General features: G+C 51.7%; 13 protein-coding genes across 13 annotated transcripts; 7 read left to right on the forward strand and 6 right to left on the reverse strand.

Annotated features, from left to right (window-relative positions):
• Nucleotides 1–759: 759 nt before the first annotated feature.
• CC84DRAFT_1169292 (uncharacterized protein) lies at nt 760–1,266 on the reverse strand. Its single transcript, XM_018179627.1, has 3 exons — nt 1,142–1,266; nt 998–1,094; nt 760–944 (listed from the first exon to the last, which is right to left on the reverse strand). The coding sequence occupies exons 1-2, from the start codon at nt 1,253–1,255 to the stop codon at nt 1,005–1,007; spliced, it is 204 nt and encodes a 67-aa protein (XP_018030159.1). The 5' UTR covers nt 1,256–1,266; the 3' UTR covers nt 760–944; nt 998–1,004.
• A 577-nt stretch (nt 1,267–1,843) lies between these two features.
• Nucleotides 1,844–2,773, forward strand: CC84DRAFT_1222801 (uncharacterized protein; the record flags this gene model as incomplete). Its single annotated transcript, XM_018183416.1, has 3 exons — nt 1,844–2,114; nt 2,173–2,634; nt 2,685–2,773. The coding sequence occupies 3 exons, from the start codon at nt 1,844–1,846 to the stop codon at nt 2,771–2,773; spliced, it is 822 nt and encodes a 273-aa protein (XP_018030160.1).
• A 1,690-nt stretch (nt 2,774–4,463) lies between these two features.
• On the forward strand, nt 4,464–6,063 carry CC84DRAFT_1232347 (P-loop containing nucleoside triphosphate hydrolase protein; the record flags this gene model as incomplete). The annotated part of the gene is made up of 3 exons (XM_018183752.1): nt 4,464–4,835; nt 4,892–5,827; nt 5,890–6,063. The coding sequence occupies exons 1-3, from the start codon at nt 4,593–4,595 to the stop codon at nt 6,061–6,063; spliced, it is 1,353 nt and encodes a 450-aa protein (XP_018030161.1). The 5' UTR covers nt 4,464–4,592.
• Nucleotides 6,064–7,356: 1,293 nt separating this feature from the next.
• Nucleotides 7,357–8,733, forward strand: CC84DRAFT_1232353 (uncharacterized protein). The gene is made up of 2 exons (XM_018183753.1): nt 7,357–7,598; nt 7,655–8,733. Exons 1-2 carry the CDS (start codon nt 7,429–7,431, stop codon nt 8,418–8,420), a joined length of 936 nt encoding a protein of 311 aa, XP_018030162.1. The 5' UTR covers nt 7,357–7,428; the 3' UTR covers nt 8,421–8,733.
• Nucleotides 8,734–8,855: 122 nt separating this feature from the next.
• CC84DRAFT_1222804 (uncharacterized protein) lies at nt 8,856–9,699 on the reverse strand (the record flags this gene model as incomplete). Its single annotated transcript, XM_018183417.1, has 4 exons — nt 8,856–9,002; nt 9,080–9,202; nt 9,258–9,427; nt 9,477–9,699. The coding sequence occupies 4 exons, from the start codon at nt 9,697–9,699 to the stop codon at nt 8,856–8,858; spliced, it is 663 nt and encodes a 220-aa protein (XP_018030163.1).
• Nucleotides 9,700–10,409: 710 nt separating this feature from the next.
• CC84DRAFT_1222805 (uncharacterized protein) lies at nt 10,410–11,313 on the forward strand (the record flags this gene model as incomplete). Its single annotated transcript, XM_018183418.1, has 2 exons — nt 10,410–10,476; nt 10,526–11,313. 2 exons carry the CDS (start codon nt 10,410–10,412, stop codon nt 11,311–11,313), a joined length of 855 nt encoding a protein of 284 aa, XP_018030164.1.
• On the reverse strand, nt 11,126–11,933 carry CC84DRAFT_383288 (uncharacterized protein). Its single transcript, XM_018185989.1, has 3 exons — nt 11,857–11,933; nt 11,570–11,808; nt 11,126 (listed from the first exon to the last, which is right to left on the reverse strand). The coding sequence occupies exons 1-2, from the start codon at nt 11,891–11,893 to the stop codon at nt 11,600–11,602; spliced, it is 246 nt and encodes an 81-aa protein (XP_018030165.1). The 5' UTR covers nt 11,894–11,933; the 3' UTR covers nt 11,126; nt 11,570–11,599.
• A 446-nt stretch (nt 11,934–12,379) lies between these two features.
• On the reverse strand, nt 12,380–16,228 carry CC84DRAFT_1169293 (TPR-like protein; the record flags this gene model as incomplete). The annotated part of the gene is made up of 1 exon (XM_018179628.1): nt 12,380–16,228. A coding segment is annotated over exon 1 (3,653 nt), but the record flags the coding sequence as incomplete, so codon positions are not given.
• A 617-nt stretch (nt 16,229–16,845) lies between these two features.
• Nucleotides 16,846–17,867, reverse strand: CC84DRAFT_383347 (uncharacterized protein). The gene is made up of 2 exons (XM_018185991.1): nt 17,462–17,867; nt 16,846–17,407 (listed from the first exon to the last, which is right to left on the reverse strand). The coding sequence occupies exons 1-2, from the start codon at nt 17,707–17,709 to the stop codon at nt 17,050–17,052; spliced, it is 606 nt and encodes a 201-aa protein (XP_018030167.1). The 5' UTR covers nt 17,710–17,867; the 3' UTR covers nt 16,846–17,049.
• A 23-nt stretch (nt 17,868–17,890) lies between these two features.
• Nucleotides 17,891–18,565, forward strand: CC84DRAFT_1169295 (uncharacterized protein). The gene is made up of 3 exons (XM_018179629.1): nt 17,891–17,938; nt 18,010–18,269; nt 18,322–18,565. Exons 2-3 carry the CDS (start codon nt 18,027–18,029, stop codon nt 18,439–18,441), a joined length of 363 nt encoding a protein of 120 aa, XP_018030168.1. The 5' UTR covers nt 17,891–17,938; nt 18,010–18,026; the 3' UTR covers nt 18,442–18,565.
• A 202-nt stretch (nt 18,566–18,767) lies between these two features.
• Nucleotides 18,768–19,486, forward strand: CC84DRAFT_383300 (uncharacterized protein). Its single transcript, XM_018185990.1, has one exon. The coding sequence runs from the start codon at nt 18,928–18,930 to the stop codon at nt 19,378–19,380; it is 453 nt and encodes a 150-aa protein (XP_018030169.1). The 5' UTR covers nt 18,768–18,927; the 3' UTR covers nt 19,381–19,486.
• A 40-nt stretch (nt 19,487–19,526) lies between these two features.
• On the reverse strand, nt 19,527–20,674 carry CC84DRAFT_1130810 (uncharacterized protein). The gene is made up of 2 exons (XM_018175872.1): nt 20,058–20,674; nt 19,527–20,008 (listed from the first exon to the last, which is right to left on the reverse strand). The coding sequence occupies exons 1-2, from the start codon at nt 20,509–20,511 to the stop codon at nt 19,566–19,568; spliced, it is 897 nt and encodes a 298-aa protein (XP_018030170.1). The 5' UTR covers nt 20,512–20,674; the 3' UTR covers nt 19,527–19,565.
• A 968-nt stretch (nt 20,675–21,642) lies between these two features.
• CC84DRAFT_1156933 (mitochondrial carrier) lies at nt 21,643–26,151 on the forward strand. Its single transcript, XM_018176991.1, has 10 exons — nt 21,643–22,023; nt 22,082–22,199; nt 22,267–23,303; nt 24,564–24,633; nt 24,684–24,719; nt 24,779–24,911; nt 24,970–25,068; nt 25,131–25,187; nt 25,239–25,683; nt 25,734–26,151. The coding sequence occupies exons 1-10, from the start codon at nt 21,716–21,718 to the stop codon at nt 25,807–25,809; spliced, it is 2,379 nt and encodes a 792-aa protein (XP_018030171.1). The 5' UTR covers nt 21,643–21,715; the 3' UTR covers nt 25,810–26,151.
• The last annotated feature ends 15 nt before the right edge of the window (nt 26,152–26,166 follow it).

Consider the following 26,166-nt stretch of genomic DNA (forward strand, 5'->3'; position numbering starts at 1 on the left):
TGTCGACAACGAAAGCATATCTGACAGTGACTCTGTACCCGTGAGAGCCCGCATGTTCGAACATGCCCAGGACATGCCCCCTGGCTTCCACGCTCACGTGCCAACGCTGTCGGTGGTGAGCTTCATGAGCCAAGTACTGGTGCGGGGTCGATAGCTCTAGCTACAACGCTCCTAAGATTCACTCGCACTTCGGATGACGGTTCATCTTCTTTTGGCTTGATTATGGCGTTGCGTCTGCGGGTGTATCCGCAGGATTCGCGGCGGGCGTAAGTGTGCATATGCAGGCTTACCGGTACCCGAACGTTGGAAGGATCTCTACCCCGCGGTAAGAGGCATGCCGGGCATGCAACCCCGCCTAAGGAATCCGCGTCGGGAGGATGCACGCCGAGTGGGTCTCACAGTATTGCATCGTCAGCTGTGCATATGGCCGTAATGGCAGGCGTGAAGTAGGTCAAGCCTTCCGTGCTTGGAAGTCAGAACTGAACTCGGTTGAACGGCATCTGCTGCTACCAATAACCAGTGAGGATGGGTTAGAAGAAAGATTACATGAATTAGTTGAAGGGTAAAGATGCCGGGATAGACTGTCTTGCTTGACTTGCTGGGTTCTGCGCGCATCACGCTGACAGGGTGAATATATCCTAGAGTCAGCAGGGTCAGTACCTCAACATGACGTGTATATCACCTAAGCGCAACATCAATTTTGTATGAACGCCAAATCAGAGGGTGTCCATCGACCGGAGATTGCTGGGCAAAAGGAGTGACATTACTTTCTACGATTACGGATGCGACGAGCGATAGTACGAAGAGAAACACCATTGCAACCTGTCCAATCCAAGAAGTCCCCCTCACCCTGCCTACCATGCTCAACTACCGGACATCCACTCAACGGCACAATTTCTGCAGTCTTCGAATCATCAACTCGTCAGTATGGAAGCCGGTAAGTTCTGAATATCAATCAGCCTCCAGTTCACGTCCCTGATGGTGCGAAAGCTTGCACCTTTAGCTCAGTACTCAGGTGATGGCTTCGCATCCTCTTCAGTTGCGTCGTCCTCGCCATACCACTGCCAGATGAATTGACCAATCGGTGTACGTGCCTGTGCGGACAGTCAGCCGCTGGAAGGAACTGCAAACGAAAAATCACCTCAATGTCTGCCTTGATCCTGTCTCCAAGAGCGTTCTTCTTGGTCACCACTGCAGGAGCGGGGGCGGCAGCGGCCAAACCCAAAACGGCGAGGAAGACGGTGGTGAACTTCATGTTGAAAGGCGTGGTAGGATTCGAGTCCTTGGGTTGTTTGGGCTGCAGTGGAGACAAGACAAGGCCGTGGCGTGATGTTGCTAGATGAGGTGATGATGGTTCAAACTTATACGCGACGTTTGAATATCTAGAGTGCGATGAATCTTTCATCAAGTGGACAATGACCGCCCATGGAATTAGCTTCGATTGGGACGGTAATCCTGCGTCCGTTTGAAGTCGATGACGAGCCACGCGATAGTCATCTCAACGGTGGTAATTCTACATATTGATTAGCGCTTCTACGACTTGCAATGCATGTGCAACTATACGTATGCTTACTGCGGGGCAAAAGATGCCATTAGGGAGGATCAAAGCTATGATTTATGTGTAAGCGTCAGAACATTGGGTTATCGAATGCATGATTACGCCTCGCATATGTGTTTCCTTGGAGGTGCTACTCACTGTTTCGTTGGGCACCTGGTCGGTACCAGTCTCATCGCCTCTATCACTTGCCTTGTGCTTCTCGACGTCCTTCACCAATCTTTCACTACGATCCTCAGTGCTTCGTTTCGTAGTAGTTTGTCACCTTTCTTTCATTTGCTAGAAGACATGGGGTTCTTCAACTTCCGCAGAAAGGATCCAGAGGTTATCTACGAAAAGACGTCTATATCCTCCGAAGACGGATATGCGAGCGATGAGGCTCAATCATTCCTGGCTAAACGCAGACGACGAGTCCACTTTGCTGAGCCTCGAAAGTCTGGACTGTGTATCGTGTCACTTGTGAGCTCGGCGATTATCAACGTTGTACTCATGGGCTTTGTAGCATATGGGTATGCGCATCGAGGGGCAAATAGCCCTCTTTTCCCACAGACGGTCTACTGTAAGCTCCAAAACGATGCACCACCTTGTTTATAGCTGATTCTGACACTCGTTTCCAGCGCCTGCAAACGAGGCCATCAGCTATGAAACCAAAATTTTCACAAGTGGTTTTGGCGACCAAAGAACCAAGTACATGGGAGATAGCTACGAGGCCGACGACGAATGGGCAAAGCTATACCCAAGAACTGTCGTTCGGATACCAAAATCACAGGCCGACAAGCTGGCTAACAAGACTATTCCAATTGCCGGCGACGAAGACCACTTTCCAGTGCTCATCACAGTTTTCCACCTCATGCATTGCCTAGACTCAATCAGGCATCTATACTTCGGACACGATAAGAACATGGATCCTGATCCTATCATCAATGACGCTGTTCTGAAGAGGCCTCATATTGACCACTGTTTCGATTCCTTGCGACAGAGCATAATGTGTGCATCAGATGTCTCTCCAGCTCCATACAATTGGGTGCCTTCCAAAGGAAAAGCTCTAGGCTCTCTAGGCGTACAACACACCTGCCGAAGTGAGTCTCACGATTAGGATGTGTAGAGGCTAGCGCTGACAAAAACATAGATTACGAGAAGCTGGTAGAATGGTCAGTTGCACCAGAGCGAGATGTTAGAGGTTGGGATGAGTCAATCAAACCGAGCACTATCGCATAATTTGCAAAGAGACTCTCTCGAATTTGTTGAATTCGTCATCTGGCAATAGCAACACTCATTTAAATAAGAAACTACAATTTCTCAAAAAAACCATTGTATTGATACCTTCAGCTCAATCCTCGATGTACTACATAACGTTGAAGAATCATGTTCCTGTTGTTCCAGATATCATAGAGCCTCAAGTGAACCAGTGATACCAGGCACGGTACCCACTAACGCCTTCTCGGATATGTCCGGCAGGTGAACGGCATTGAAGAGTCTGTAAACCCCACATCTTTAGCACCCACGCCTTACTGATTATCATGATGTGTTGCTATGGAGAAGTAATCGTGCAGTGGACTAACGCACGAGACATGCACGAGCAAGTCGTGCCGATCCTTCACATACGCTCGCTACGACCCCAGAGCATCGCGCATAAGCGCTAAATATACCTAGATCGTCACCGCACTTGCCCATGAACTGCCCCACCATCTATAGTCTGGCAGAAATGGAAGTTTAGCGAGGGCTGGATCACAGGACATTCTTCGATTCTCTGGTGTTTCATGCCTGGGTGCCGGATCATCACTCACAGTGCGAACACCAAACGCCAACACCCTCAAAACAAGCTGAGAAATGAAGCTTCTGAAATCCAAAGACTACTCTTCGATTCCTTCTGGCGACGGGTCTCAAGAGACACTCACTTTGGAAAATTATGAGATCCATATACCGACGAAGAGCTTCTGCAGATCAGCTCTACACTCCACAGCTTTCCGCATAAGCCTCGCTTTATCTACAGTCCTTCTGGTACTTATCGTCTCACTCTCTGCATTTATACACAGTGTAGTGCGCTACGATTGCGGCGGCTCTCCAGCGGAAGCCGCCTCCAAAAACTGCAAATTCGATCTGCTCGCCTTCGCATGGGTACCGATTCCGTGCTTTGACGAAGAGTGAGTCTTGTCCTTGTCATATACTTGGGAGTATATGTATACAGTACACATGCGGAAGTCTCTGGGTCCCTCATCTGGTAGTCCGATGCGTTGGGATATCGTGATCACTGACAATTCGAGCCTGGCAGGTTGTACAGCCAATACGACCCGTATCACGATTTCGAATTTTTCTATGACCGTAATCGCACCCATAAAATATCGGTCGAAGAGTTGGGAAAAGGAATCAATCCACGTGTTTACACATCGGGAAAGTACCATCGAACGCATTGCACCTATGCATGGCAGACGCTGCAGCGAGCTGTATTGAATGGCCACCGCCTTAGCGATAATAAGACGCTGAACGCAGGACGTGAGTGCCTCCGTCCCCATGCGAAACACGAGACACTAATCATTGGGGTCGAAAGACTACGATCACTGCTCTTATTATATCATCAATGTTGACCCTGATTATCGGGCAAGGTTCTACATGGATTATTTGTATTGCCAAAGAATGGGAGGGACGTAAGCGACGATAGCTGTAGCATAAAATTGAGATATCGATTAGTCTTCTTTGGTGAATTGATGCAAACATGAGCCATGACATCGAAAGTGATATACAATGTCCAGTGTCTTCGCACATGTTCCACAGGGAAAGAGCGTTAATCGGGTTTGCAAATTTAGCGAGCCTACTGCCTAGCTCTTGCGAATAACAAGCCAGAATAAAGTCAACCTCGAACTGTGCACGTATCAAGTTCACACCTGATCAGCAGGGTCACAAACATTTGCCTAGAACTTAGCGAGCGGCTGCGCACCCCTGCACATATGACAGCATGCACTTTTCATTTTGCTACATCATCCACTTCTGCTATTCAGCAGGACCTCTATCATAACATATTGACACTCTACTTCGCGCCATGGAAGGTTTCTATCTCAACAATATCTCCAAATACCACTCACTACTCGATGCGCTTGATCCTGTCCCAAAGCCGCGAATACCACATGGAAGACCGGGTCCTAACATGATTGTCAGCGCCCGAATCCGGCCTCTGTCTGGGAGCGAAGAGTTCCCCTCTGCAGTCTTCCCTCGGAGGGACCAAGGAAATGTGATAGATATTCATGATCTGTATAACCATCCTAAAGGTCAGCCGATTCTCAAGGTACGGTGGGTCCATTCCAGCAGAAAAAGGTCGTCTTGCTAATCCAGAACCTCCAGTCGTCCGATTACCAAGTAGATCGGCTTTTCAACATGAACTCGACCACCAAGGAGATCTACGAGGAACTTGTTGTCGACCTGGTTCCGTATGCTTGGAACGGTGGTGTCGGAACCTTGTTCGCCTATGGACAGACAGGCTCTGGCAAGACATTCACAGTCAGCAAGGTTGAAGAGTTCGTAGGAGAAACACTCATGAACGGAAATCTTGATGGGAAGAGGGAGGTTTACATAACCATCATCGATCTCGCCGGAAACGCTGCATTCGATCTATTGAATGAGCGAGAACCCATCTCCCTCCGCGAAGATGCCTCTGGTGCTACTCAGATGGTAGGCGCCCAGGAGAATCAAGTGTTCAGCGTGGACGACATGAGGACTATGGTGGAGCGTGCGACCTCATTCAGACGAACGGCACCAACACTCAAAAACCCCGCGTCCTCGCGCTCGCATGCTATTTGCCGCATTAGGATCAAGAATACTGTCAATGGATCAGATGGTATGCTCTATCTGGTCGATCTCGCTGGGTCAGAAGCTGCTCGCGACGTTGCGGTGCATGGCGCGGACCGCATGCGCGAGACGAAACAGATCAATATCAGTCTCTCGGCGTTGAAAGATTGCATTCGTGCAAAAGCTCAGTCAGATAATGCGGCAACTCTGGGGAAAGAGAAGCTGGGCCAGAAAGTGCCACACATTCCATTCAGACAGAGTGCATTGACAAGGGTCTTGAAACATGTATTTGACCCAGCGAGTACTCGAGAGTGCAGGACAATCGTAATAGCCTGCGTCAACCCAAGCCTTGCAGATGTTGGACCAACCAAGAACACGCTGCGGTTTGCGGAGCTGTTGCGGGTCTCGATTCCTGTTAAGGAGGAAGATACGGAGAGGAAGACCGCCATGCACTGGACGAACGCGCAGTTGAAGGAGTGGATCAAAGAGAACGTAAGTTCACTATGTATCTTACATCGCCTTATTTGTCCGAGACTGACAGGAGCCTGGCTTAGTCGGGTAACCCCCCGATCCTAGGCAATGTTGTAGCTCCCCGCGAATCCGGAGCCCAACACTTCAAGCTCTCTGGTCAAGAGATTGAGTATCGATGTCAAAAGTGTCCGGGCGTTAATCGAGGGCAAGCACAGGCATTCCGTGCAAAATTATGGCATATGTACATCAGCCCATAAACTTAGAGAAGGAATTATCCTTCCGGCTTCCCAGTATACTTGGGATAGCACATAAAACACCACGGCATATTTATTAAGGGGAAATTTGCGAAAGCACAACGATTCAGTTCCTCTGTTCATCATCCCAGGGATGATTGGAGACCAGAGACCCATTATAATGATATATTTTTCTTGTATCCCTATAGTCATAAAGCTTTGCAGCAGAGCCACACGTTCGCATATCGCCATATCCGCTGATGATCAGTCCATGCACTGGATCAGGGGGATGGTGCTCAAGCGTGCCATCTGCAGTGCACAGGATAGCCTGATAAGGTTAGTTCTGCAACTGTCACATCTTCTCCTACATAAAGTCGCTTACCTCTCTCAAAAACTGCAGACAATGCGGCCAATGTGTATTATCCTTCTCGTTCATGCCTATATCTTTCCCTTCATGAGATTCCTGCAAAGCCTTGCGTATCGAAGCTAAGCAGTGGAGCTGGTGAAACCTTGGAACTAGTTAGCTTACTTGTCGGAGCCTTAGATTTAGACTTGCATGGTTATCTGAACGACATTCCTGTAGTCGTCATAAACAAGAGCCGATTGACCCGTCTCGTTCCACAGCCCGTCATATACATGATCTAAAGACATGTATGAAGTATTCCGGATCCATTTCCTCTCGATCGAATCTCCTTGTTTCGGGTCGAGGATGGAGCAATCTTGATTCATCCACCAGAGCTTCAAAATGAGCATGGACTGAACCACCAACAAAAGTATGGTCAAAGCTTTTTTCCAGGAGAACGTCTCCTTTGTTGGAGCTGGATGGGGTCCCTCATCGTTAATCAATTGGCACTGCTCTTCCAAGTCTACCTTTTCCAGGGAATTTCTCGCGCTGGCCATCATGGTAGAAATTGGTCACCCAGACGCGCCCGGAATCACTGCAATCCCTTTTTTTGCTTCAAAAAAAATAGAGTAGAGCTTTCTACCCGCAAACGTGACGACATTAACGGATCGAGAGATGCGAAGCATCGATCCGACTGCGGGTGAATGAAGCATGGCTACCCCTCCCCAAAGGGTGGGGCTCCACCGTTGCGTAACATTCAATTTTACAGGGACAAAATCCTTTCGGTCTTTTCTCCTGTTGGTTTTCCGGCTTATATGTAAGGCAAGGTAAGCTGCAGCTCGCCCAGTACACCCTTACCCAGGTAGGAAACTTGGCAGAACATCACGCATGATGTCGATTTACGCAGGATTACTGCGATTGTACTCTCATCACTTGGGTGACAGTCGCAATACTCTCGGCATCAACACCTGCACCCATGTTTTCCGTAAGCTTGCATGCAGAGGTGATTCGAGAGGGGGTTGCAATTGAGGACAATCAAGCAGCTTATGGGAAACAGTGCAAGCCTTGCACGAGTGGTACACCAGTCAATGTCCAACGATCCCATCCGTATCATTCTATTCCCCAGATGTGATACCCGACCTCAATTTCTCCAGCACTTGTTCAACATGCCCAACACAACAATGTGGCCGGCTCCCCTGAAGAGTTTCAAAGACCGGTGAGTTCTGCCTTAAGCAAATGGACTGCAGGGCCAGCAGGCTGAAAATTTCTCAGCATCATTTCTCCACTCTCCCCAATATATACAGAAGTCCCCGATGGTGATTCAGAAAAGGATTCAGAAAATGGTTCTGGTATCACCGAGAAGCAGGAGCTCGCTCCAGGGAAGCGAAGTTGTCAACGGAGGTTTCTGCTCGGGCTTGTGCTCATCGCCATTGGAGCTGGTATAGGCTTTCTAGCTGCCTCGATTGCGCGCAAACCCGGAACTGGTACACAAGCTTTGGCATCTGACATTGCCGTCGCCTGTCAACCTTCTTATGAGTCGACACCACAACCTAAACTGATATACGACTGTGGAAGCGACATTGCGTCCGCTAAAGCAGCCGATTGCGCCTTCGATATGCTCTCGCACACCTGGGTCCCCAAGCCGTGCTACGACCACGAAACCGACACCGAGTTTCGTGAGTGGATCTTCAATCCGAACCGCACGGGCGGTGCATTCCCATACTTTCTTTCAAGTAAACTGACTGTCGATACGCACATCGACGGGATCGATGCACTATCAGCCGTACCCGCAGATACGTGGATATGGAGCCATGGGGAGGAACATGTTGGGCACTGCATCTTCGTGGTGCGCAGGATCCACCGTGCGCTCGAGGGGAAATTCAGGTGGAGCGACGATGTGGCGAATTTCGATCATACGTCGCATTGTGCGCATGAAATGTTGGAAAGCATATTGGAGAAGGCGCCGCTGAGGAGGTTTGAGGGAGGTACCGTCACCTTGAAGGTGAAGTACGATAAGTGTACTTATGGGACGCACTGAATGAGGCCAGAAGCATTCCATCGAAACGCTCTAAGTACCCATCTCCGCATTCCATAGCCTATTACTTTGTTGAGAGATATGAAAATGTCCACATCTGTATTGAGATGAGTTCCCGTTATATATATGATTCATTCACGGCCTTTCCGATCTTAGCCAATGATCTTGTGGATCATTTCGGGCACATTTCATATGTGTAGTGACATTTTCCCGCGATTTTCGGTCGTGAGGCTTCAGCGTACTATCTACATCGCACGTGGACAATTCGTATAGGCGCTTCCCTAATACCACAGCCTTGTCTGTCACAGCCCTGTATGATAAATCTTGAAGCTCTGTCGAAAGTTACAATATGTGTATTTAGGCACAATCGCGATATATACACTAATGCTAAACTCGCAAGCCGAAACAATCGAAGATTCCATCTTGATCCCACTGTAATCAATTACTTCCCCAGGTTTCCCATTCCTTAACGAATCTTGTCAATTCAGCCCAATCCCTGCATATATGTTCCACTCCAAATCCCTCCACAGCTTTGAGAATCGGGTTCTGGATCTCGAGGGTCATATCCGGTTTGCACATCAATACCTGTCGGACTCGTTAGATCATGTCATCTCTGATACGGCTGCCTGGAACGTGCAAAAATAAAGTCCGTAGGAGAATACCTGGCGCAAATAGTCGGAGCAGTGCTTGAAATGCACGGCATGCTTCAAGATGTTTTCTTCGTCGATGATTGTGTCCCCGTTGAGGGCATTGTTAAGCTCCCAGAAGCCTTTTCGCATGCCGTCCTATTGAGATTCAGGTTGGGGTCCGGAAAGTGACAGGGTAATGGGAGAGACATACTAAGCAGTGTAACTGGTGGAAAACGGAAAAGACAGAGCGTTCAGGAGCAATGGTAGGGTGATTGAAGAAGCCGCCATGGTGGGGTATCAATGAGCGCCAGATGGCGTTGCTTGTGTTGGAGGGCTCTCCATAAGTGGCATCGTACTCAAATACTCTGGAGAAAGTTGTCACTGTCTTCCTTTCAGCTCAAGGGGCTATCAAGATATATTAATTACTGACAGTGGAGGATGTCATCAGACTCGTCAGTTGCGAAAGCAGACCAGCGACCAGCGAAGAAGCCAGAAACACACGCTACCGTGAATAATAGGATAGAAATAGCAAACTTCAAGATGAAAGCTAGCCAGCTCTTCCGGAGTCTTAAGGGTTGGAATTCTAAACCGTCTTCGCTTTCAAGAGGTGAGTACTCGTGGCTCTTCATCGACAAGCCAGGGACATCGAGCATTTCGAACAGTGTTTGGATCTCTTGAAAACTGACTATCATAATATGACAGAAAGGAAGTAGAGTGCCCGCTAGCTTAGGTCAGCACTATGTTGCTACACATGATCACGACCCAGCTGTTTGGTGTTGGCTTTGCTCCTCTCTCGTGCGAACACGTTATTGGTACTTACCCCGCACTTGCCAATGTTGTAAACCTGTATGCTTATTGTTGAATCGCATGTCGGATAGGGAATCCTTCGGTTGTGCGTATCAGTTACTTTGCAGGATTCTGCATACTTTGCCTAGTCTGATAAGACGGCCCGTACCCACTTTTTACTGTAAGTTTGTACTAAACAGGGCGATTGGCCCGATGCGGGTGCCGACAGTAAGCCAACCGCATGAACTCAAGCAGATTTTTCGAGCTAAGTGCTGATCTAAGACACCCTTCTAGCTAGTAGAGTTCTGAAAGGCACGCAAACAGGGCGAAGGAGAATTATAGTGGCATCGGTAAGGCCATGCGCTCGAGACAGCTAACGGAGACTTTCATTCGCCTCGTGACTCTCGACGTTGATGTGGGGTTCCCTCCTCGGAGTGCTACGAGTCGAATGCCCACCAAACTACAGCCGTATTATCTTGGTGTTAGTTAATTCTAGTCGGTTCCTACTTCTACAGGTCGTGGAAAATCGTATTCTTATCTTCCCCGAACCATTTTAATTCCAGACGTCAGCTCAAGTATGGTCATTAATGAAACTCAGCTTGACAAAAGGAGACGCCAAAATCGGGATTCGCAACGGCGGTTCAGTGAGCAAGCTTTCCCTGCTGACTGTAGCGAAGCTGACTGACTGAGAAGCTGTAGGAGAAAGAAATAAATCAAGGCGGTCGAACTCGTGGGGCAATCCGACCGGCAACCACGGGCAACAACTTGCAGCTCTCGACGAACTGTCAGCGTCGCTGGGATCGAATTCCAGTAGTCTGTCATCGGAGCACCCTAACACGTTTATTTCGAACGACTACCAGAGCCTGCTTTCTCCCCAAGGCTGCTCGGAGGGATATAATAACTGGTCGAGCAACAAGGGGCAGTCAAACACGCGCGGGGAGGTGCTGTACCGCCATGGACCCCCTACTAACGACTCCAATCCTTTACCATCGGGACAGATGAGCCTTCCGCCTCTCAACGAACAGTTCCCATTGCATGGTATTCCCATGAACGTGGAACACGCAAACACAGGTCGCCAGCAAGAGCAGCAGCCGCACAATATCGGAGATACACGTGCAAGCAGGAAAGATGGTATGCTCTCCCCCGTTTCGCTGCTTGATGTGGACAAACGCATCGGTTCCGAGGTTTCGAAGCCATTTCGGCCTCAAGAGTTGTTCTTTCAACACCCTGGGCAAAGGGTGAGGAGAAGGTCTGAGTCCAGAGCCGAGCAAATGATAGCGGATGTAGAGAAACTCTACGAGTTCGGCATTAGTCTGTCGCTATTTCCCGAGGATCTGTTACTCCGAAACTCATTGCGAAGGATGAAGGAGCGGTTCCAGAGCCTCGTGGTGTTGGGCGACGTTTCGTCTAGTGAGGGGGATCTGTACGACGGCGACCCCGCAGATAGAGACAGTGATGATGAGCAAGAGTACGGTGAATGAAACTGTATGAGTGTCCAGGCATCCATGCTTAGAACACCGCCTCCAGCAGTGATAGGAGCATCGAAGCTATCTGCAAGGTTACTTGGAGGTGGTTGGGCTCTGGGACGCGCAGTAGGTAAGCCTTATCTGGGCAAGCGGGGGGGTCCCGAAGCTAGCCAGGCCGAAAGAAACGAGATGCTCCTTCCAAGGGGAGCCTGCTATGGACAACATAAATGGGGACTACCTTCGTATCACGAATGAAAGGGGTTAAACTCACGTATTCTTAGGTTCTATACCACTCAAGCGTTCAGCTAAGTACTCCTTGTTTGTATATCAGCAAGCCCTGCGCGTCCTGACGAGCTTTATGAATAGAATGTGTGTGGCTCGGCTTCATCATGGTGAACGTGTTATTGCAGGTGCAAGAACGTAACGGCTTCGGCGGTTTGAAGCTCATAAAAAACCATGCGCGGATCAAGTTCACCTTTTCGACACTTCCCGACTCTGTCGACCATGTCACTGAACCCGCTTAGCAAGCGTCTCACCGTCAGTGCACGTCCTACGTACCTCTTATGAGAGCCGAACATACATGTACACTGGGCATCACGTCGCACACCTACCCGTAGATCCGCATCAGGCGACGATGTGGCGTGACCAATATCCTAGGCCCCAATGTCACGCTCACCGGTTGGCAGACCCTGCCACGGTAACGCAACGTAGGTACGCGGGCGGAGGTTAAAATGAAAGGAACCTGGCATACAGGAATAGAGCGGTGTGATGATGCGGCCGGCTAGCGTTACACGATCTCGATGAAGTTGGTAAGCTGTAGCGAAGTACCTTGTGGTTAGCGCTTGCACTCCACTGCATCGGAAAGGCGAGACCTTTTCCTGTAGCACCATGACGAGCTCCCTGCGTGGAATTCACTACGATGAAATGCAGGGGGGCTCCGCATGTTCAAAATTCTGGTGTCTGTCACCGTGCAGTGTGGGTGTAGGGCACGATCAGGTAGTCCGGAGGATAGGACAATTGGAGCCCTAGCGTGTAAAACTGTTGCAGTGAAATGCGAATGCTTCAGGTGAAACTGGGTATACGTGTTTCCTATCAAGGGTTCACCTCGATATTTGATTGGTTGCTTAGAATTGGCATGGTCCGTGACATTCACATGCTGTGCCTTGCTCCATCCTTGCTTCCACCGTACTTGCTAGGAAATCTTACTCAATAACGAGATTTGAAACCGTTACTTCGAGGGCCCCCTCGAAGTCTCCGCTCAGGACGTAGATAGTCTGAAGTGCATATGCAGCCTCGGCCGCAAAATCTTCCCCGGTCCCGCTCTCAAGCATACCGCTTAGGGCTATGCAACGCTTGTAGTAGGGTATGGCCTGTGAAGCAAGGCCTAGCCCATGGTAAACTCTACCAATATTGAACTCCGCCTCCTGCTGATGAACAGCAATCTGATCCTTCGTTCTCAAGTCGTAGTATCGCGTGATAAATGCTATGCCTTGCTGAATCTGGTACTGTCTATTCTCCGAAAGCCGTTTCAGTGCGTGCTGGAAATAAGCAACGCCGATCGACAAGTTTAAGATCGGATCCTCGGGCGTGATGGCGAACGCTCGGAAGAAGTAGTTCAGAGCTGCCGCATAAGAGCCAGTGCACATCAACAGGTGTCCGAACAGAGCGAAGAGGGCAGGATCATGACCTTTGACTTGACTGACCAGCCCGGTATTCAAGGTTTGCTGCATCCACTGTGTACGATCACGGCCTTTGAAATTGTACCACTTACGGTTCTCCGGTTCAAGCAGGGCGTAGTCAATAGTCTTGATCCACCTCATAACAACCCTCGTTGCGGCACCAGTAGCGTAGCCATCATTGACGGAGCATAGACGATTCGCAGCGCTATACAGACGAAATATCTCAGTGCCGAAAGGATAAGTCTTAAGAAGGTAGCGAATGCTGGTAGAGACTTGTTGGGAGTCATCGACGGCCAGTGCACAGGACAGGCGACAAAGCTCGATGTCGCTAGTATATCTCTGCGACTTGTAGAAAACATTAGACTGCAAGGCCACATCCAGAACGTTGAAGCATCGTTCCTCCGCCCCTTCGCGGGCAAGAAGGAGAGCGTAGCGACAAAAGACCTCAGCCCATTTGTCAAAGTGGACCCCGAAAAAGTCTTCCGGAGGGGGTTCGGGTCGCTCTTTTAACTCTACATCTGCTTCACCGTCATCTACACGGTTTGCTCCGACGGCTAGAATCATCAGAGCGGAATCCCTCCACAGATCTCCAGAACCTAAGCGCCTGAAGTAGCCACGGAATGATTGTCGGCGGTCTGACATGAAGATATCAAAAGTCGAAAACTCCTCAATGAGCTCTCTGGCTATGGATAAATATTCAGTGGAAGCAGACTGATCTCCGCTATCCGCATTGTCGCACAAATGTTGCAGTCGAGCAAAGCTAGCAACAATTTCACGGTGCTTGAGCCTAGCAGCTGCAAGCTCATCTGGATAGTTGTCCGCCAGGTTCTTCAGTTTCTTTCGGAAAACGTTGTGGTCGATCGCAGTAAGGGGAACATCTGTACCCTCCAAGGTCTTCGACTCGTCAAGCGGCATGAAAGTCTGTGGCTTCTTCTCCAAAGGCCGCTCCTTTGACCGAAAGAGGCCTTTCTTCGGTCGATCCTTCAATGGTCCAAGAGAGGGACGCTCGATGGTGTTTTCCTCCTGATCAGTATCCGCCTCATCACGCGTCGCCGCCTTTAGCTTCTTCATATACTTCTTTACGCGCGCTTTTTTTACCCCGTGATTTCCTCGAGCTTGCTTTCGCGTCTTGAAGAAATGCCTCCGCAGCTCATCGTAATGCTGAAAGCCGTTAGCCCGCAAGAGGTAGGAAGCACGGTTTTTGAAAACGATTTCTGCACGACGCATAGCCTCAACCATCAATCCCTGGTCTTCGAAGAATTTTGCCAATGTCGCCCAGTCTCTTAGGTTCGTTTCCTCCCATTCTTTCAGGATCGGTAAGATCGTCGCTGCCTTCTCCATGTCTCCCGTTTCCCGATAGCATGTATACATTCCGAGATAATTATCCAGAATTCGCGGGAGTAGGCTGTGCTTGTGGAGAGGTTCATAGAAACGTAAAGCCTCCTGATAATGACCGGTCTCGTAGAGAGCTCTCGCCACTGTGTCGAACAGATTTGTATCTTCCCATAACAGGGTTTCCTCACTGCTATCGTCCTCCGGGTAAAGCAAATTGAGATGTCGCATAGCTTCATCGAAGTTTGGTGGAATGGTGCGTAGCCTAAATAGGCCCATCTTTATGATTATCTCCAAAGGCAGGCCTTTTCCGTAGCTGCCTCGGCGTTTCTTCTTTTGTTGTACAAACTCAGCCACAGCAATGCGTCGGGGCACATCTTCGAAGTCAAACTCACGGTCATCGTCCAGCTGATCCCAGTAGGTTTCGGTGGCTCTCTTCTGGATCCACCTAGAGAGAGTCTTCAGGCGGACAAGTGCGTAGTTGTAGTCTCCCGCTTTATCCAGGAGATCGAGATATACATATAGAAAGCCGTAATCCAGTCCACTAGTGGAAGGATCATTGAGTGCGAGGAAATGAGTAATTGTGTCTTCGAAGCATTCAATGATACCAGGCAGATGTAAGCTTGTTTGTCTTTCATTGCCTGTTCCCATTTGCGCCATGGTGGACAGAACGCGCGTGTCATGCGGTCGGATCTTTAACATTTTCCGGCACAGTATGACGCAAGAAGAGTAACGCTGACGCCGGACTTCAAGCTCTAATTTCTTGTAGCGGGCATCCCAGTCGTCACTATCGAGACTGATGATTGACGTTAGACATAGCACCGAAAGCTTGTCTTTCATCCTTCTATCCATTCGAGGATACTCGATGGGGTCGATGTTCTCAATACGTTCTAGTAGCAGATACCAGAGGTACTTGTCGCGTTTTGTTGGCGCACCGCCTATCAAAGACCCGATAGAGTCTTCTTCGTTGCCCATAGCCGCATAGATCTCCGATAACAGACTATAAGCAGAGAAAATTTCCGGGTTCAGTTTTATAGCTTCCTTGGCATGTCTCATGGCGGTCTCGTAGTCTTCCTTGATATAGGCTTCGTTAGCGAGGCGTTGCAGCTCTTTGAACTCCGGCCCTGGATCTGCTACAGGACGCGGTCCTCTCTGTCCTGGGGGTCTCCCTTTAGTACCCGTCTTTCGACCCCTTCGTGCTGTAGATCGGGAGCCACCTCGTCCGTCTCCAGGGGGTCTACCACGCCGGCCTCCTCTTGTGCCTTTACTCTTGGGCCTCCCGCGTTTGGGCACGGTCTCTTCCTCAGAATTGTCTGCGTCAACAATCATGAAATCTTCGGGATTCTCCTCGAGCTCGTCTTCAGACAGAGAGAAGTCTTTGTCCTCCTCACGATCATGGGTTAGCGCCGCTTCAGCAGTGATTCGTTCCTCCTCGCTATCATCTTCCAGGCTAGAGGTCTCGTAGTCGTAGTCATAGCGCCCATTTTCGAATATATCAGGGGCGGCAACATGGTCGTTTTCATGTCCTGGGGCTGGAATGAAACCCTCATATTCGACCGGTTCCGTGAACAAAGGAGTATTCAGCGGCTCTGGGTACGGAGCGGCCGAGAAGGTTGCCTGAGCGTGCTCAAATTCTGAATTCGAGATGGGAACTCTTGGTGGACCGCTGTAGCCGTGCTGTGGGAGTAAATGATGCGCAGGGCTAGGTATATGTGGCTGCCTAGGGTAGCCTATTGATTGTGGCGTGGGTTCAGCGAAGGTACCCGCAACAGGCACGAATTGCCCAGATCTCGGCCCAGTTCGGTTTGGTGCCGGCCACTGCCCATGCGGGCCACCTCTCGAGCTCATGTTGGTGAGTTACTTGCTTTGTCGCAGCGGCCGAAAGGCAGATATCCTGGTGCGCCAGATCGCATGTCGGATTACTTTCCGAAGGGCGAAGGGTGAGGGACCAAGTTAGCGTGTTCTCCACAAAGCTAGCAGATGAAGTTCGCGCACGTGGCGCCTCAACCACAGCTCCACCAACGTCCTGCAAACGTCTGGATACCGTACGTAATTATCCATGTACAGGATATACGCGGTCAGTAACTCGCAGCAGATCCAATTAGCCTTAGTACGATCTCCCTTGAGAAGAATCCGCTTTCATTTCACCCTGAATTTTGAGCTAGTTCTCATTAATTTCCAAAGCAACGGCGTACCTATTGTACGTGAATCCGCGGTATACTGGGCTAATCAACTCTACCTAGATGAAGTCGTATACAATTACCGAGGAATCAGGTCATATACTGGGAGACCATGCTTCCGAAGCAGCACTATATGGGCTTATAATCTCTAACCATCAATCAAAGCCTTTGTTTTGTGTACCATAAACGTTACGTTTCAACCCATAGGTGAAGTTATGCACCTCTTTGCAAGGAGCGCCCACAATCAAGCAATACTTTACAAGAGGAATTTCCATCTTCTTCGAAATATGTGAATATACCGTGGTAGTAAAGCCCAGGTTTGTGATTGCTGAGATCTGGCGATGGAAATGCCCCTACTGACATGCTCCAAAATTGGGTAACTCAATGGGGATGCAGTGGCCGTGAAGCGGTCGAATACATAAGGAAAGCCGTCGTGTTGTGGTCCAGTAACCCTATAATCATACAAGTGGCCAAACAAGCAATTCGGCCAGCGCTCGATTGCCAAAATTGGTAGACCAAAGAAAACGCCGCTGCCATGCAAATGTAACACCAATACCAAGTCAAACATTGTCGTCACCACCACCCATGCCTACCATTTCGTATTCTCCTGCGCCATCTCTCCCCCTGCCCCTGCCCCTTCCTCTGCTCTCGCCAGCGTCCTCCTCGACAGCATCGGCGCCTTGGCTCGCGACGGTCTTGGAGCCAAAGTTAATGGGCCGAAGTTCTCGCCACTGGCAAGCCCACACTCCCAAGGATGTCATAAGGGTAGCACTGCATGCCTGAAGTGCCCACCAGAAGAGGTTGGTCGGGATGGCATGGGAATATAGCGAGGTGACGACGAGGTGGATGAAATGTATGGTAAGAGCAAAATCGAGGACAAGCTTGGAACGCGCGATAAGGAGGAGAATGAAGACGGCGCTGGCAACACATCAGCATGAGCAGCGAGGCGCAACGTGCGAACAGAGAACGTACCAGGTCAGGCTGTTCAACACCCAGACGAGACCGAGGGTCCAGCCGACCGTAGTGTCGCCGCGCAGGCTGCGCCAGCTGAAAAGGAGGTCTGTACTGATCTCCTTGCCGAAGACTAGGGCGGTGAAGACGATGAGCACGGCGGCGCAGGCATAGTAGGCGAGCTGGAGGAGGACGATCTGGGAGGCGATGCGCGTGGGAGAGAGGTCCGCGAGCGCGCCGGGGCGAGGCGGGCGGCGACGGCGTGGCATGAGCCCGGGCGGAGGACGCTATCGCTATCGTGCGGCGTGCATGTGTGGAGCAAAGTGCAGTGTATGTGCAATGGCACGGGGTTGTCTGACTGTGCAATGTTGGCCGTGCCTGAGCGCAACGGCGGCATCTTGGCGGCTGGCGCACCTCCGAGCTCCGAGCTCGTTTCTACCAGATACAATACACTGATACTGCGCGAAGCGACCTGACCGAATTACACCCTCAAGTCCCGTAAGTGCTGCGGCTCCACTGCATTGCCTGCCTGTACCCTTTGGGCGCGTCTTGCTAACATCAGTGCGCAGTCGCCATCCGCATCACAATGGGTTGGTTCTCGTCATCCTCCTCCGACGGCTCGGGCCCAAAGAAAACGGCCGACGGCGCATTCGTGGCCCCGACCAAATCGACGCGGCAAAAGTGCTACGAGTCGCGCGATGCTTTCTTCGAGTGTCTCGACCGGAACAACATCCTCGACAGCGTAAACTCCAAGAAGGGCAGAGACGCGGCGGCGAAAGCGTGCGGCCCGGCCGACCAGGCATTCGAGAAGAACTGCGCACATAGCTGGGTGCGGACATCGTGCCACATTGGCGGGTTCCGCCAGCTGACTTTGTGGACAGGTCGAATACTTCAAGAAGCAGCGAGTCGTCAACTACCAGAAAGAGCAGACTATAAAGAAGATCGAAGCCGAAGGCGGCGAGGTCATGCCACCTCAGTTACCCGTGGGAAGCAACAGGTAAAATGTGGCGACTGCGATGTAATCGAGGAAACTTGGACATACTGTATAATATGTGTACCGCATCAGCATCACTGTCTCTGGCCAGAGGGCAGTTGTAATAGTAACGCCGCTTCACGACCACTGCAAACACTTGCCCCGTACCATTGCGTTCCCTTGGTGTACTTGTGAATCTCGGGAAATTCGAACAGCCATAACAGGCTTGAAAGAACACAAATACAATTCGCTTTCGTGCAAGCTTTTTACTACAATTGGAGGCTCGACAAGCTGCATACGTCCACGTTCTCGGTCATGCAGTTAGTGGGCGACAGAAAGGTATACCTGGGCGCTGTACGGGGCTTCCAGATCCCCGCGGCTCGCGCGTACCAAAGTCACGCGTAAACGCGCAACTGCAATGTGAACATCGGAGATCCTCTGCCCACTTGTGCGTGACAAAGGACCCTTGCGTATCCAGAGCTATCCAAGATCCAGATCTGCCACCAGTTGCATAATGTCGTCACCAGCTTGGGTCCAAAACACGCGGGGCCGGGTTGCTCATAGATTGGCGTCGCATTGCGGCGGTTGTGGTGTTACAGCTATTGAGTACATTACAGAAGCGAATCGGGGAGCGGCGGAGGTCAACCGGACGAGTGTCTATACCAGGTATCTCCTTGCAATCAAACGTGCTTGTCGTGAACCCTCATTGTTCCATCTAGACAGCGTCATTTTCCAACAACCCATCATGCCACGTAACACGACTAACAGCCACTGCAGGCAACAGATTCCTCCGGTTGGACAGAACCTCGTCCAGACTCCAAACATGTGGAACGAAACAGGTCCCCTGCCATGCGAGTCCGATCATGTTGCTTTTTTTCAATCACACGTCCATCTGCGTCCAGATGCAAGCGGCAAGGCTAAAGCAAACATGGCTCCAAGTGGATGGCCAGGTAAAGCGTGGCGCTAAGCGAAGTGCCAGATCCGAAGGGGTGGTATCAAGTGTTGGCGATTGGCTGACCTCCAGATTCCCGCAACCCACATGCTGTACCAACGCCATCCCAGATAACCGAGATTTTAGTCCGATTCTGCCGCCTGCCCGCTCTGACATCACGCTTTAGACGGCCAGTTCGCGTTCGGGTTTCAGGACGCTGCCTAGCCCCAGCCATATTGTGTTGGAAAGATGGCCGAAGGATCGAATTCTTCCCTGAAGATGTCGACGTCTGAGACTCCAGTCTTGGCCGGTGGCCCCACCATGCTGCAGTCGATGGCGAACACCACGTCGGTGAAGACACCCCGAAACTCTTCCTCTTCGTACAGCAGGTGTCTCCACATCTTCGCGACTTCCCGTGCGGGATTTCGGAAGATTGGGCCCAGGCCGAAAGCTCCTATGACCAGATTCCTGTGGTCGCAGTACGCTGCTATGCGGAGAACCGTCCGCATCTTTTCCTTCATCAGCTCTCTCTCCTGCTCGAACGAATAGCTGCTGCCTGATTCATTGAGCCGTGGACCTCGCACAGGGGCGACTGAGATAACGGGCAGTTTCTCAATATTCTGGAAAATTGCATAGTCCATGTCCGGTCCTCCTCGAAATACGTCTGGGTGTCTTGGTCAGCCACAAGCGGTCGAAATTAGACAGATACTTACAAACTTCTGGGCAATATATCCCCCCTCTCTGTGGTATCGGATAGTGGTTCTCGTCCTTCCCCATTTGTGCGTTCCATGGCATCGTCAAAGCGTGCACAAGATTGCTCCTCCTTGCAAAGCACTCTTCAGGTGCCATCAGGCCAGATTCCCAGTCTCCCCCGGCCCGCCTTTCGTTGGCCATATTGACGACGGGTATCCGTTTGCAATTCTTGTAGGCAGGGTCTCGAATAGCACTCTGGTACCAGCCCATGGCATGAGTGACGGGGTCGCCTTCCAGGACAGCGACTCTTGTCCTGTTACGTGACCTCTTATTCGCACTAACTCTTATGACAGACGAATCTGGGTACGCGTACGAAGTTTTGGCGTTCGTCACGTAGTGTTTCCAGATGTACGGTAGCCAATTTCGTTTCGCGTCGGCTGCTATTTCAGAAGGTTTTGGTTTAGAAGGTGGCATGATGGCATTATGATAGGGAGTATAGACAACGCTGGAAGGACGAGGTAAGAGGAGAGAAAGGCAGCAATGGTCAGTGAAGGTGGTGGCTTGGATGTGAGGCAAACGTGTATGTGGAGAAGACGAGCAGCGAGCAGGCCAGTATATGATCAGCCGGGGTTCTATGCACGTGTGATGGCAGTTGACTACCCATTAGAGCTGGATGGAGCCGTCACTAGCAGGGCTTGTTTCGCCGCACATCACAAAAGCAGAAGCTGCTTGTTAGCGACTCTGCTTGCTCCGACCGTTGCCCTAGGCGCTCAAACGCATGGTGCCACCGCCTGTATTCAGCAAGGCGCTCACCACACACCGAGTTTTGACTCGTGGACACAACAAGCAACCAAGAATAGGTACAGGGTGCGGGAACGGCAGCGGGAGTGGAACAAGAGCCATTTGCAGCTCGGCAACCCCGTCCTGGTGCGTGGTTGGAAAGCACAGCCTAATAGAGGGATGGGACCTGAGGCGCGGCAAGTCTATTCGGGCGGGGCGCACGAGGCGGGCGTCGATGTGAATTCCCCTGGGTTCACAGGCGCCGATCTGCGGTGCATCTTGGCTCAGATCTCACGCGACGTGGGTAGCCCGATCGCCAACAGGCTGCATATGCTGCAGGAGACGGCGTTGCATCCGCCCAGGCGGTTCCAGAATGTAGACCTGCAGGGAAACACACAGCGGCACGCCTGCTGGCTGACGCACGGCAAAGCACGCGAGGCTGATGAACGACGTGCGCCCAGCGAGCATATCCGCCGTCTCAGCGGATGAGGCCCTTGCTCCTTTGCTTCGTCCAGCTGCTGCGGGAGCGTGGCGTTGGAACATGCACCCGTCAGCGGCGGATGGGACTCGTCTAGCTAGAGGCCCAGCCGACAAGCAAAGATGGCCCTAAAGCCCACCGGCAGGCATTTCCAGGGCGCACGGCAGCCGCTGCGACACGGCATACAGCAGAGTACATGACTTCACCGTGCCGCCCGCCTGTCTTGTCGTTTCAGGGACCGACGCTGAGGCAGCTTGCCATGGCACGATTAACGAGCGGCTCGGCTCTGCGCAAACTGGCTAGCCTGTTGTGACAGCAATGGCCCAAGCTTCCTGCTTCCTGCTTCCTCTCAGAGCTTGCCGGTTCGTGATTGATTTGTGGTGCATCGAGCTTCTCTGCGCATCGCCCGCTGGCTGCTGGATGTTTGCCTGTCAATCATTTGCGCGAGGGCGCGCCTGCCGTCTTCCGCGCAGCCTGCCCCTGGCCACGCGGGCCGCCACGCGCTGTAGCTCGACCTCGTCGTCCACTGCGCCGTCCATAGCTGCACTCTTGAAACAATCTTCGGCTTCTTCGCCGCCTCGGCCATCATCATCACCTGACCACTCGCTGACGCTCAATGGCTTCGTGCGCAGTGTGCGAAAACAAAAGCGTGTGGCTTTTGCTGCCATAGGCGATGGTTCATCTCTGAAGACGGTACAAGCCGTCCTGACACCCGAGCAGGCCGACGGGTCAGTGCTCCAGTCAAGATATCACACATCATATCCCTCGTACTAATCCACTGTCCAGCTTGTCCACGGGAGTTGCTGTAGCTGTGACCGGCCGTTGGACCCCGTCCCCTGGCGCAGAGCAGTCCTTCGAGCTTCAGGCCGATAGCGTGCGTGTCCTGGGCACCAACGACGCTACCGTAAGTATAACACGAGCTCAGAGACTTGCACATTCACAGCTGACAATGCCTTCTCTGCGCGATCCAGACATCACCCTTGCAAAAGAAATATCAAACGCCCGAATATCTTCGCACATTGCCTCATCTACGTACGCGGCTGCCCATCAATGCCCTACTTCTTAGACTGAGGTCTTTGGTTACGGCCCAAGTGACCAGCTACTTTGTGAATCACGGATTCATCCAAACACATCCGCCCATCATCACATCTTCCGACTGTGAAGGCGCTGGCGAGGTCTTCACCATAGCACCAGAAACGTCATCCAACCCTGCAAAGGGTGCCACCAAGCAGCCAACAGGGCATCAGGAGCTCTTTTTTGGCTCTCCAAAGTATCTGACCGTATCTACCCAACTCCATCTCGAGGCGCTCGCCCAGTCGGTCGGGAAGGTATGGACCTTGTCTCCCACGTTTCGGGCGGAGAAGAGCGACACAGCTCGCCACTTGAGCGAGTTCTACATGCTAGAAGCTGAAGTCGCATTTGTGGAAGACCTGACGGATGTCATGGATGTAGTAGAGGGTCTCCTGCGCAACGTCGCAACTGAACTACAAGCCTCTACAGTTGGTGACGAACTTCTCGAGGCTCGGGCCCGAGACGATAGGGAAGACGGCAATGTCGTGTCCAGCACAGTGCTTGCGCAACGGTGGCAGGGACTGATTCAAGGGCCTTGGCCACGGATCACATATCAAGATGCGTTGGAGCAGTTACGATCAGCTGTTGCGAATGGCGAGGCCCACTTTGAGTTTGCACCCGGGCACGAAGACGGGCTTCAAACAGAGCATGAACGATTTCTGGCTGAACGTCTGGGAGGGGGCGGGCCAGTTTTCGTCACAGACTATCCGCGCGAGATCAAGCCGTTCTATATGGCGCCTTCCGCCAACACGACCGCAGGCCATGATCAGGCACCCACAGTCGCTTGCTTCGATCTTCTCGTTCCCGACATTTGCGAGCTAGTGGGAGGTTCGATGCGTGAACATCGGCTGCCAGAACTTGTCAAATCAATGGAAGATCACGGGTTGCGCAGTGCATCCACGCCCGAACCAGACACCTCGGATGGTTCTTTACAATGGTACCTAGATCTGAGAAAATATGGCAGTGTGCCTCATGGTGGCTTCGGGCTTGGCTTCGACCGTCTTTTGTGCTACTTATCAGGAGTCACCAATATCAGAGACGTCGTCAGCTTCCCTCGGTGGCACAAGCGATGTGATTGCTGAAACCGAAGGTAAGGCGCAACACGAATTGTCGATGAAGCTTCGCATGTAACATTAGGGTTTCGGAAAGTTCGAGAACACACTTTCGCCGGTGTGCGATATATGTAGCATGTAAGATAGGAGCAGCCCAGCTCAGCCTCACCTCGAGATTGAGTCCTAGTGTCCGTATTGTACGATGCGCGCTTTAGAACAACAATGCATTACTAGTTCACCTGATCCCGTATGGACAGCAAGCTCATCGATGAAGTCCCCCGCAAGTGTTCAGTACGAGTATACATACTGAACGCATGGTGGCAGGTTCTCACGTGAAAGTGAACGTCAGCGGTACAGTATCAGGGCGAAGCTATACAAACACATTATCGCCTGGATCGAGCTCGGATCTTCGACTCAATCTCCGACTTGTGAGCATCATTACCTAACCGGCCTTGAACCGACTCTCGCTGTCGCACGAGGTCGTGAGGTTGACGCAGAACAACTCGAGATATATCTCATTGTTAGACAGCTCTGCTTTTGAAATGGCGCAATTGACCTGAGTTCAGGAGTTGTACAAAACCTAGCAAAGTCGGTCGTATCTGCAGAAGCGGAAGTGAGCGGAGGCACCGCGGAGATCATCTTATCAGATTTTATTGCTTGGCGGCGAATGTCTCTGATCACTGTAAATCTTGTTTTCGGCGGCTTGAGCGCGCCGGGAAGGCAGACACAGCAGAAGGTGGAGGAGGATATCAGGCGAGAAGGGCGGTAACGCCAGCGCGCAGCAATTCTGAGCAGAACCACAGTGTAGGAGATAGCAGATGAGAGAGATACATGCAGAATGCACGTGCCCTCCGAGGCTCGCACTAACGCTTCGTGTTTCTCTCGGGGAACTTTGTTCTTTACCAGTACACTACGAACGCCTCAGCGCCCATCCTCGCAAACGCCTTGCAACCTCATCGTCACGAACGAGGCGCAACGCATCATCCTCAGCCCGTATTTCGCCCAAAGCCGCAAATCTGGAATCTGCGCCGCTAGCCAGCGGTCATTTAATGGCCACCCATGGAGGACAGACAGCTGTGGAAGAAGCCGAATACGAGTACAGCTCCCGCCAGCGCCGTCGTGGCCGTGACTGACTGTGCTGCTAGCTATGAATCGTTGCCGCCCAATTTCTCGCTCTCGGCGAACATGATCGCGGGCGCGTTCGCAGGAATTGCCGTATGCTGCCGCGCTGAGATGCCACAGCGCGAGCGCTGACCGTGCGATAGGAACACTCGGTCATGTACCCAATTGACCTGTTGAAGGTGCGCCGCTTCTAACGCATGATACAACACGGCTCGAACAACGCGCTGACAATTTGCAGACGCGTATGCAGGTCGTCAACCCATCGCCCACGGCTGTGTACTCGGGCATCTCGAACGCTATGGTCACAATATCACGGGTAGAGGGATTCAGAACATTGTGGAGAGGTCTCTCCAGTGTCATTGTGGGAGCAGGTCCGTGCAGTCCAAAGAACGATATGGCATAGGGAGGCGAAACTGACGAACCCCCAAGGTCCAGCGCACGCTGTGTACTTTGCGTCCTACGAGGCGACCAAGCATGCTCTAGGCGGGAACGAGGGAGGCAGCGAGGAACACCATCCTTTCGCAGCAGGTAGGTCGCGTCGTGCGACGCAAACGGGAAAGTAGTTGAAGCAGCTTGCTGACGGAGACTAGCGGCGAGCGGTGCAGCAGCCACAATCGCCAGCGATGCGTTGATGAATCCTTTTGATGGTGAATAACCCCTTCCCTCCGCTATGGGAAAGCTTGGACTCACATCCGCAGTCATCAAGCAGCGCATGCAGCTACACGGCTCCGTCTACAAATCCGTCCCGCATTGCGCCCGCGAAGTCTTCCGTCGCGAGGGCCTAAGCGCATTTTACGTCTCCTATCCCACAACGCTATGCATGACGGTCCCTTTTACGGCATTACAGTTCATGTCATACGAGTCGCTTTCGAAAGTCATGAATCCGACTGGTCGCTACGATCCTTACACGCACTGCTTCGCTGGAGCGCTGGCGGGAGGTCTCGCTGCGGGCTTTACCACTCCATTGGACGTGATCAAGACTCTGCTTCAGACAAGGGGCAATGCGACAGACGCTGAGCTTAGAAACGTTTCGGGACTTGTGAATGCGGCAAAAATAATACATCAGAGAGACGGTTGGAAGGGCTACTTCCGAGGACTGAAACCGAGGATAATCACCACGATGCCTAGCACGGCAATTTGCTGGTACGTTGTGACGTGGAAGCGTTAAAGTGCACTGATGGCTAACGACGCAGGTCTGCATACGAGATGGCAAAGGCATTTTTCATTGCGCGCAGCGAACGAGGACCCCTTATTAAAAGGAGCGAATAGCTCCGTGACGGCGATTGAGGGTGCTCGATGGGCGCCATATCCCTTTCATATACCGACTCGGATGGAGTCTGCACATGTTGCATTTAGAAAGCGTGGGCGAGGCGTTGGTGCCACGAGGAGGTTGGCCTGCGGCGCTCATTTCGAGTATTGTATATCGGCAAAGGCACCCGCGATATAGAGGAGGACCGACCTTTGGCGGCGTCTGGGATGGATTTTGCTCCTTTGCGCGGAGTATGGGATGCCTTGTTGCGTGTATCATAGAAATCCGAGGCCCGTGATGGGCTGGGCGAGATACTTAATCGATAAGCAGAGGGGATGCGTCTCTCTGCATGCGAGCATGGCATGCGCAACATTGAG

This window comes from Paraphaeosphaeria sporulosa (assembly GCF_001642045.1).
Source record: "Paraphaeosphaeria sporulosa strain AP3s5-JAC2a unplaced genomic scaffold CC84scaffold_14, whole genome shotgun sequence".
Taxonomy (NCBI): Eukaryota; Fungi; Ascomycota; class Dothideomycetes; order Pleosporales; family Didymosphaeriaceae; genus Paraphaeosphaeria; species Paraphaeosphaeria sporulosa.

Coding starts and splice junctions, on each gene's coding strand:
- CC84DRAFT_1169295 (XM_018179629.1), top strand. CDS start 18,027: ATGGGTTGGTTCTCGTCATCCTCCTCCGACGGCTCGGGCCCAAAGAAA. Junction 18,270..18,321: donor AGAACTGCGCACATAGCTGG/GTGCGGACATCG, acceptor CTTTGTGGACAG/GTCGAATACTTCAAGAAGCA.
- CC84DRAFT_383288 (XM_018185989.1), bottom strand. CDS start 11,893: ATGCCCAGTGTACATGTATGTTCGGCTCTCATAAGAG. Junction 11,809..11,856: donor ATGTTCGGCTCTCATAAGAG/GTACGTAGGACG, acceptor AAGCGGGTTCAG/TGACATGGTCGACAGAGTCG.
- CC84DRAFT_1232353 (XM_018183753.1), top strand. CDS start 7,429: ATGGGAAACAGTGCAAGCCTTGCACGAGTGGTACACCAGTCAATGTCC. Junction 7,599..7,654: donor CTGAAGAGTTTCAAAGACCG/GTGAGTTCTGCC, acceptor AAAATTTCTCAG/CATCATTTCTCCACTCTCCC.
- CC84DRAFT_1169292 (XM_018179627.1), bottom strand. CDS start 1,255: ATGAAGTTCACCACCGTCTTCCTCGCCGTTTTGGGTTTGGCCGCTGCC. Junction 1,095..1,141: donor GGATCAAGGCAGACATTGAG/GTGATTTTTCGT, acceptor CTGTCCGCACAG/GCACGTACACCGATTGGTCA.
- CC84DRAFT_1130810 (XM_018175872.1), bottom strand. CDS start 20,511: ATGCCACCTTCTAAACCAAAACCTTCTGAAATAGCAGCCGACGCGAAA. Junction 20,009..20,057: donor GATATATTGCCCAGAAGTTT/GTAAGTATCTGT, acceptor CAAGACACCCAG/ACGTATTTCGAGGAGGACCG.
- CC84DRAFT_383300 (XM_018185990.1), top strand. CDS start 18,928: ATGTCGTCACCAGCTTGGGTCCAAAACACGCGGGGCCGGGTTGCTCAT.
- CC84DRAFT_383347 (XM_018185991.1), bottom strand. CDS start 17,709: ATGCCACGCCGTCGCCGCCCGCCTCGCCCCGGCGCGCTCGCGGACCTC. Junction 17,408..17,461: donor GTGTTGAACAGCCTGACCTG/GTACGTTCTCTG, acceptor ATGTGTTGCCAG/CGCCGTCTTCATTCTCCTCC.
- CC84DRAFT_1156933 (XM_018176991.1), top strand. CDS start 21,716: ATGTTTGCCTGTCAATCATTTGCGCGAGGGCGCGCCTGCCGTCTTCCG. Junction 25,069..25,130: donor ACACCATCCTTTCGCAGCAG/GTAGGTCGCGTC, acceptor GACGGAGACTAG/CGGCGAGCGGTGCAGCAGCC. Junction 25,188..25,238: donor GTTGATGAATCCTTTTGATG/GTGAATAACCCC, acceptor TCACATCCGCAG/TCATCAAGCAGCGCATGCAG.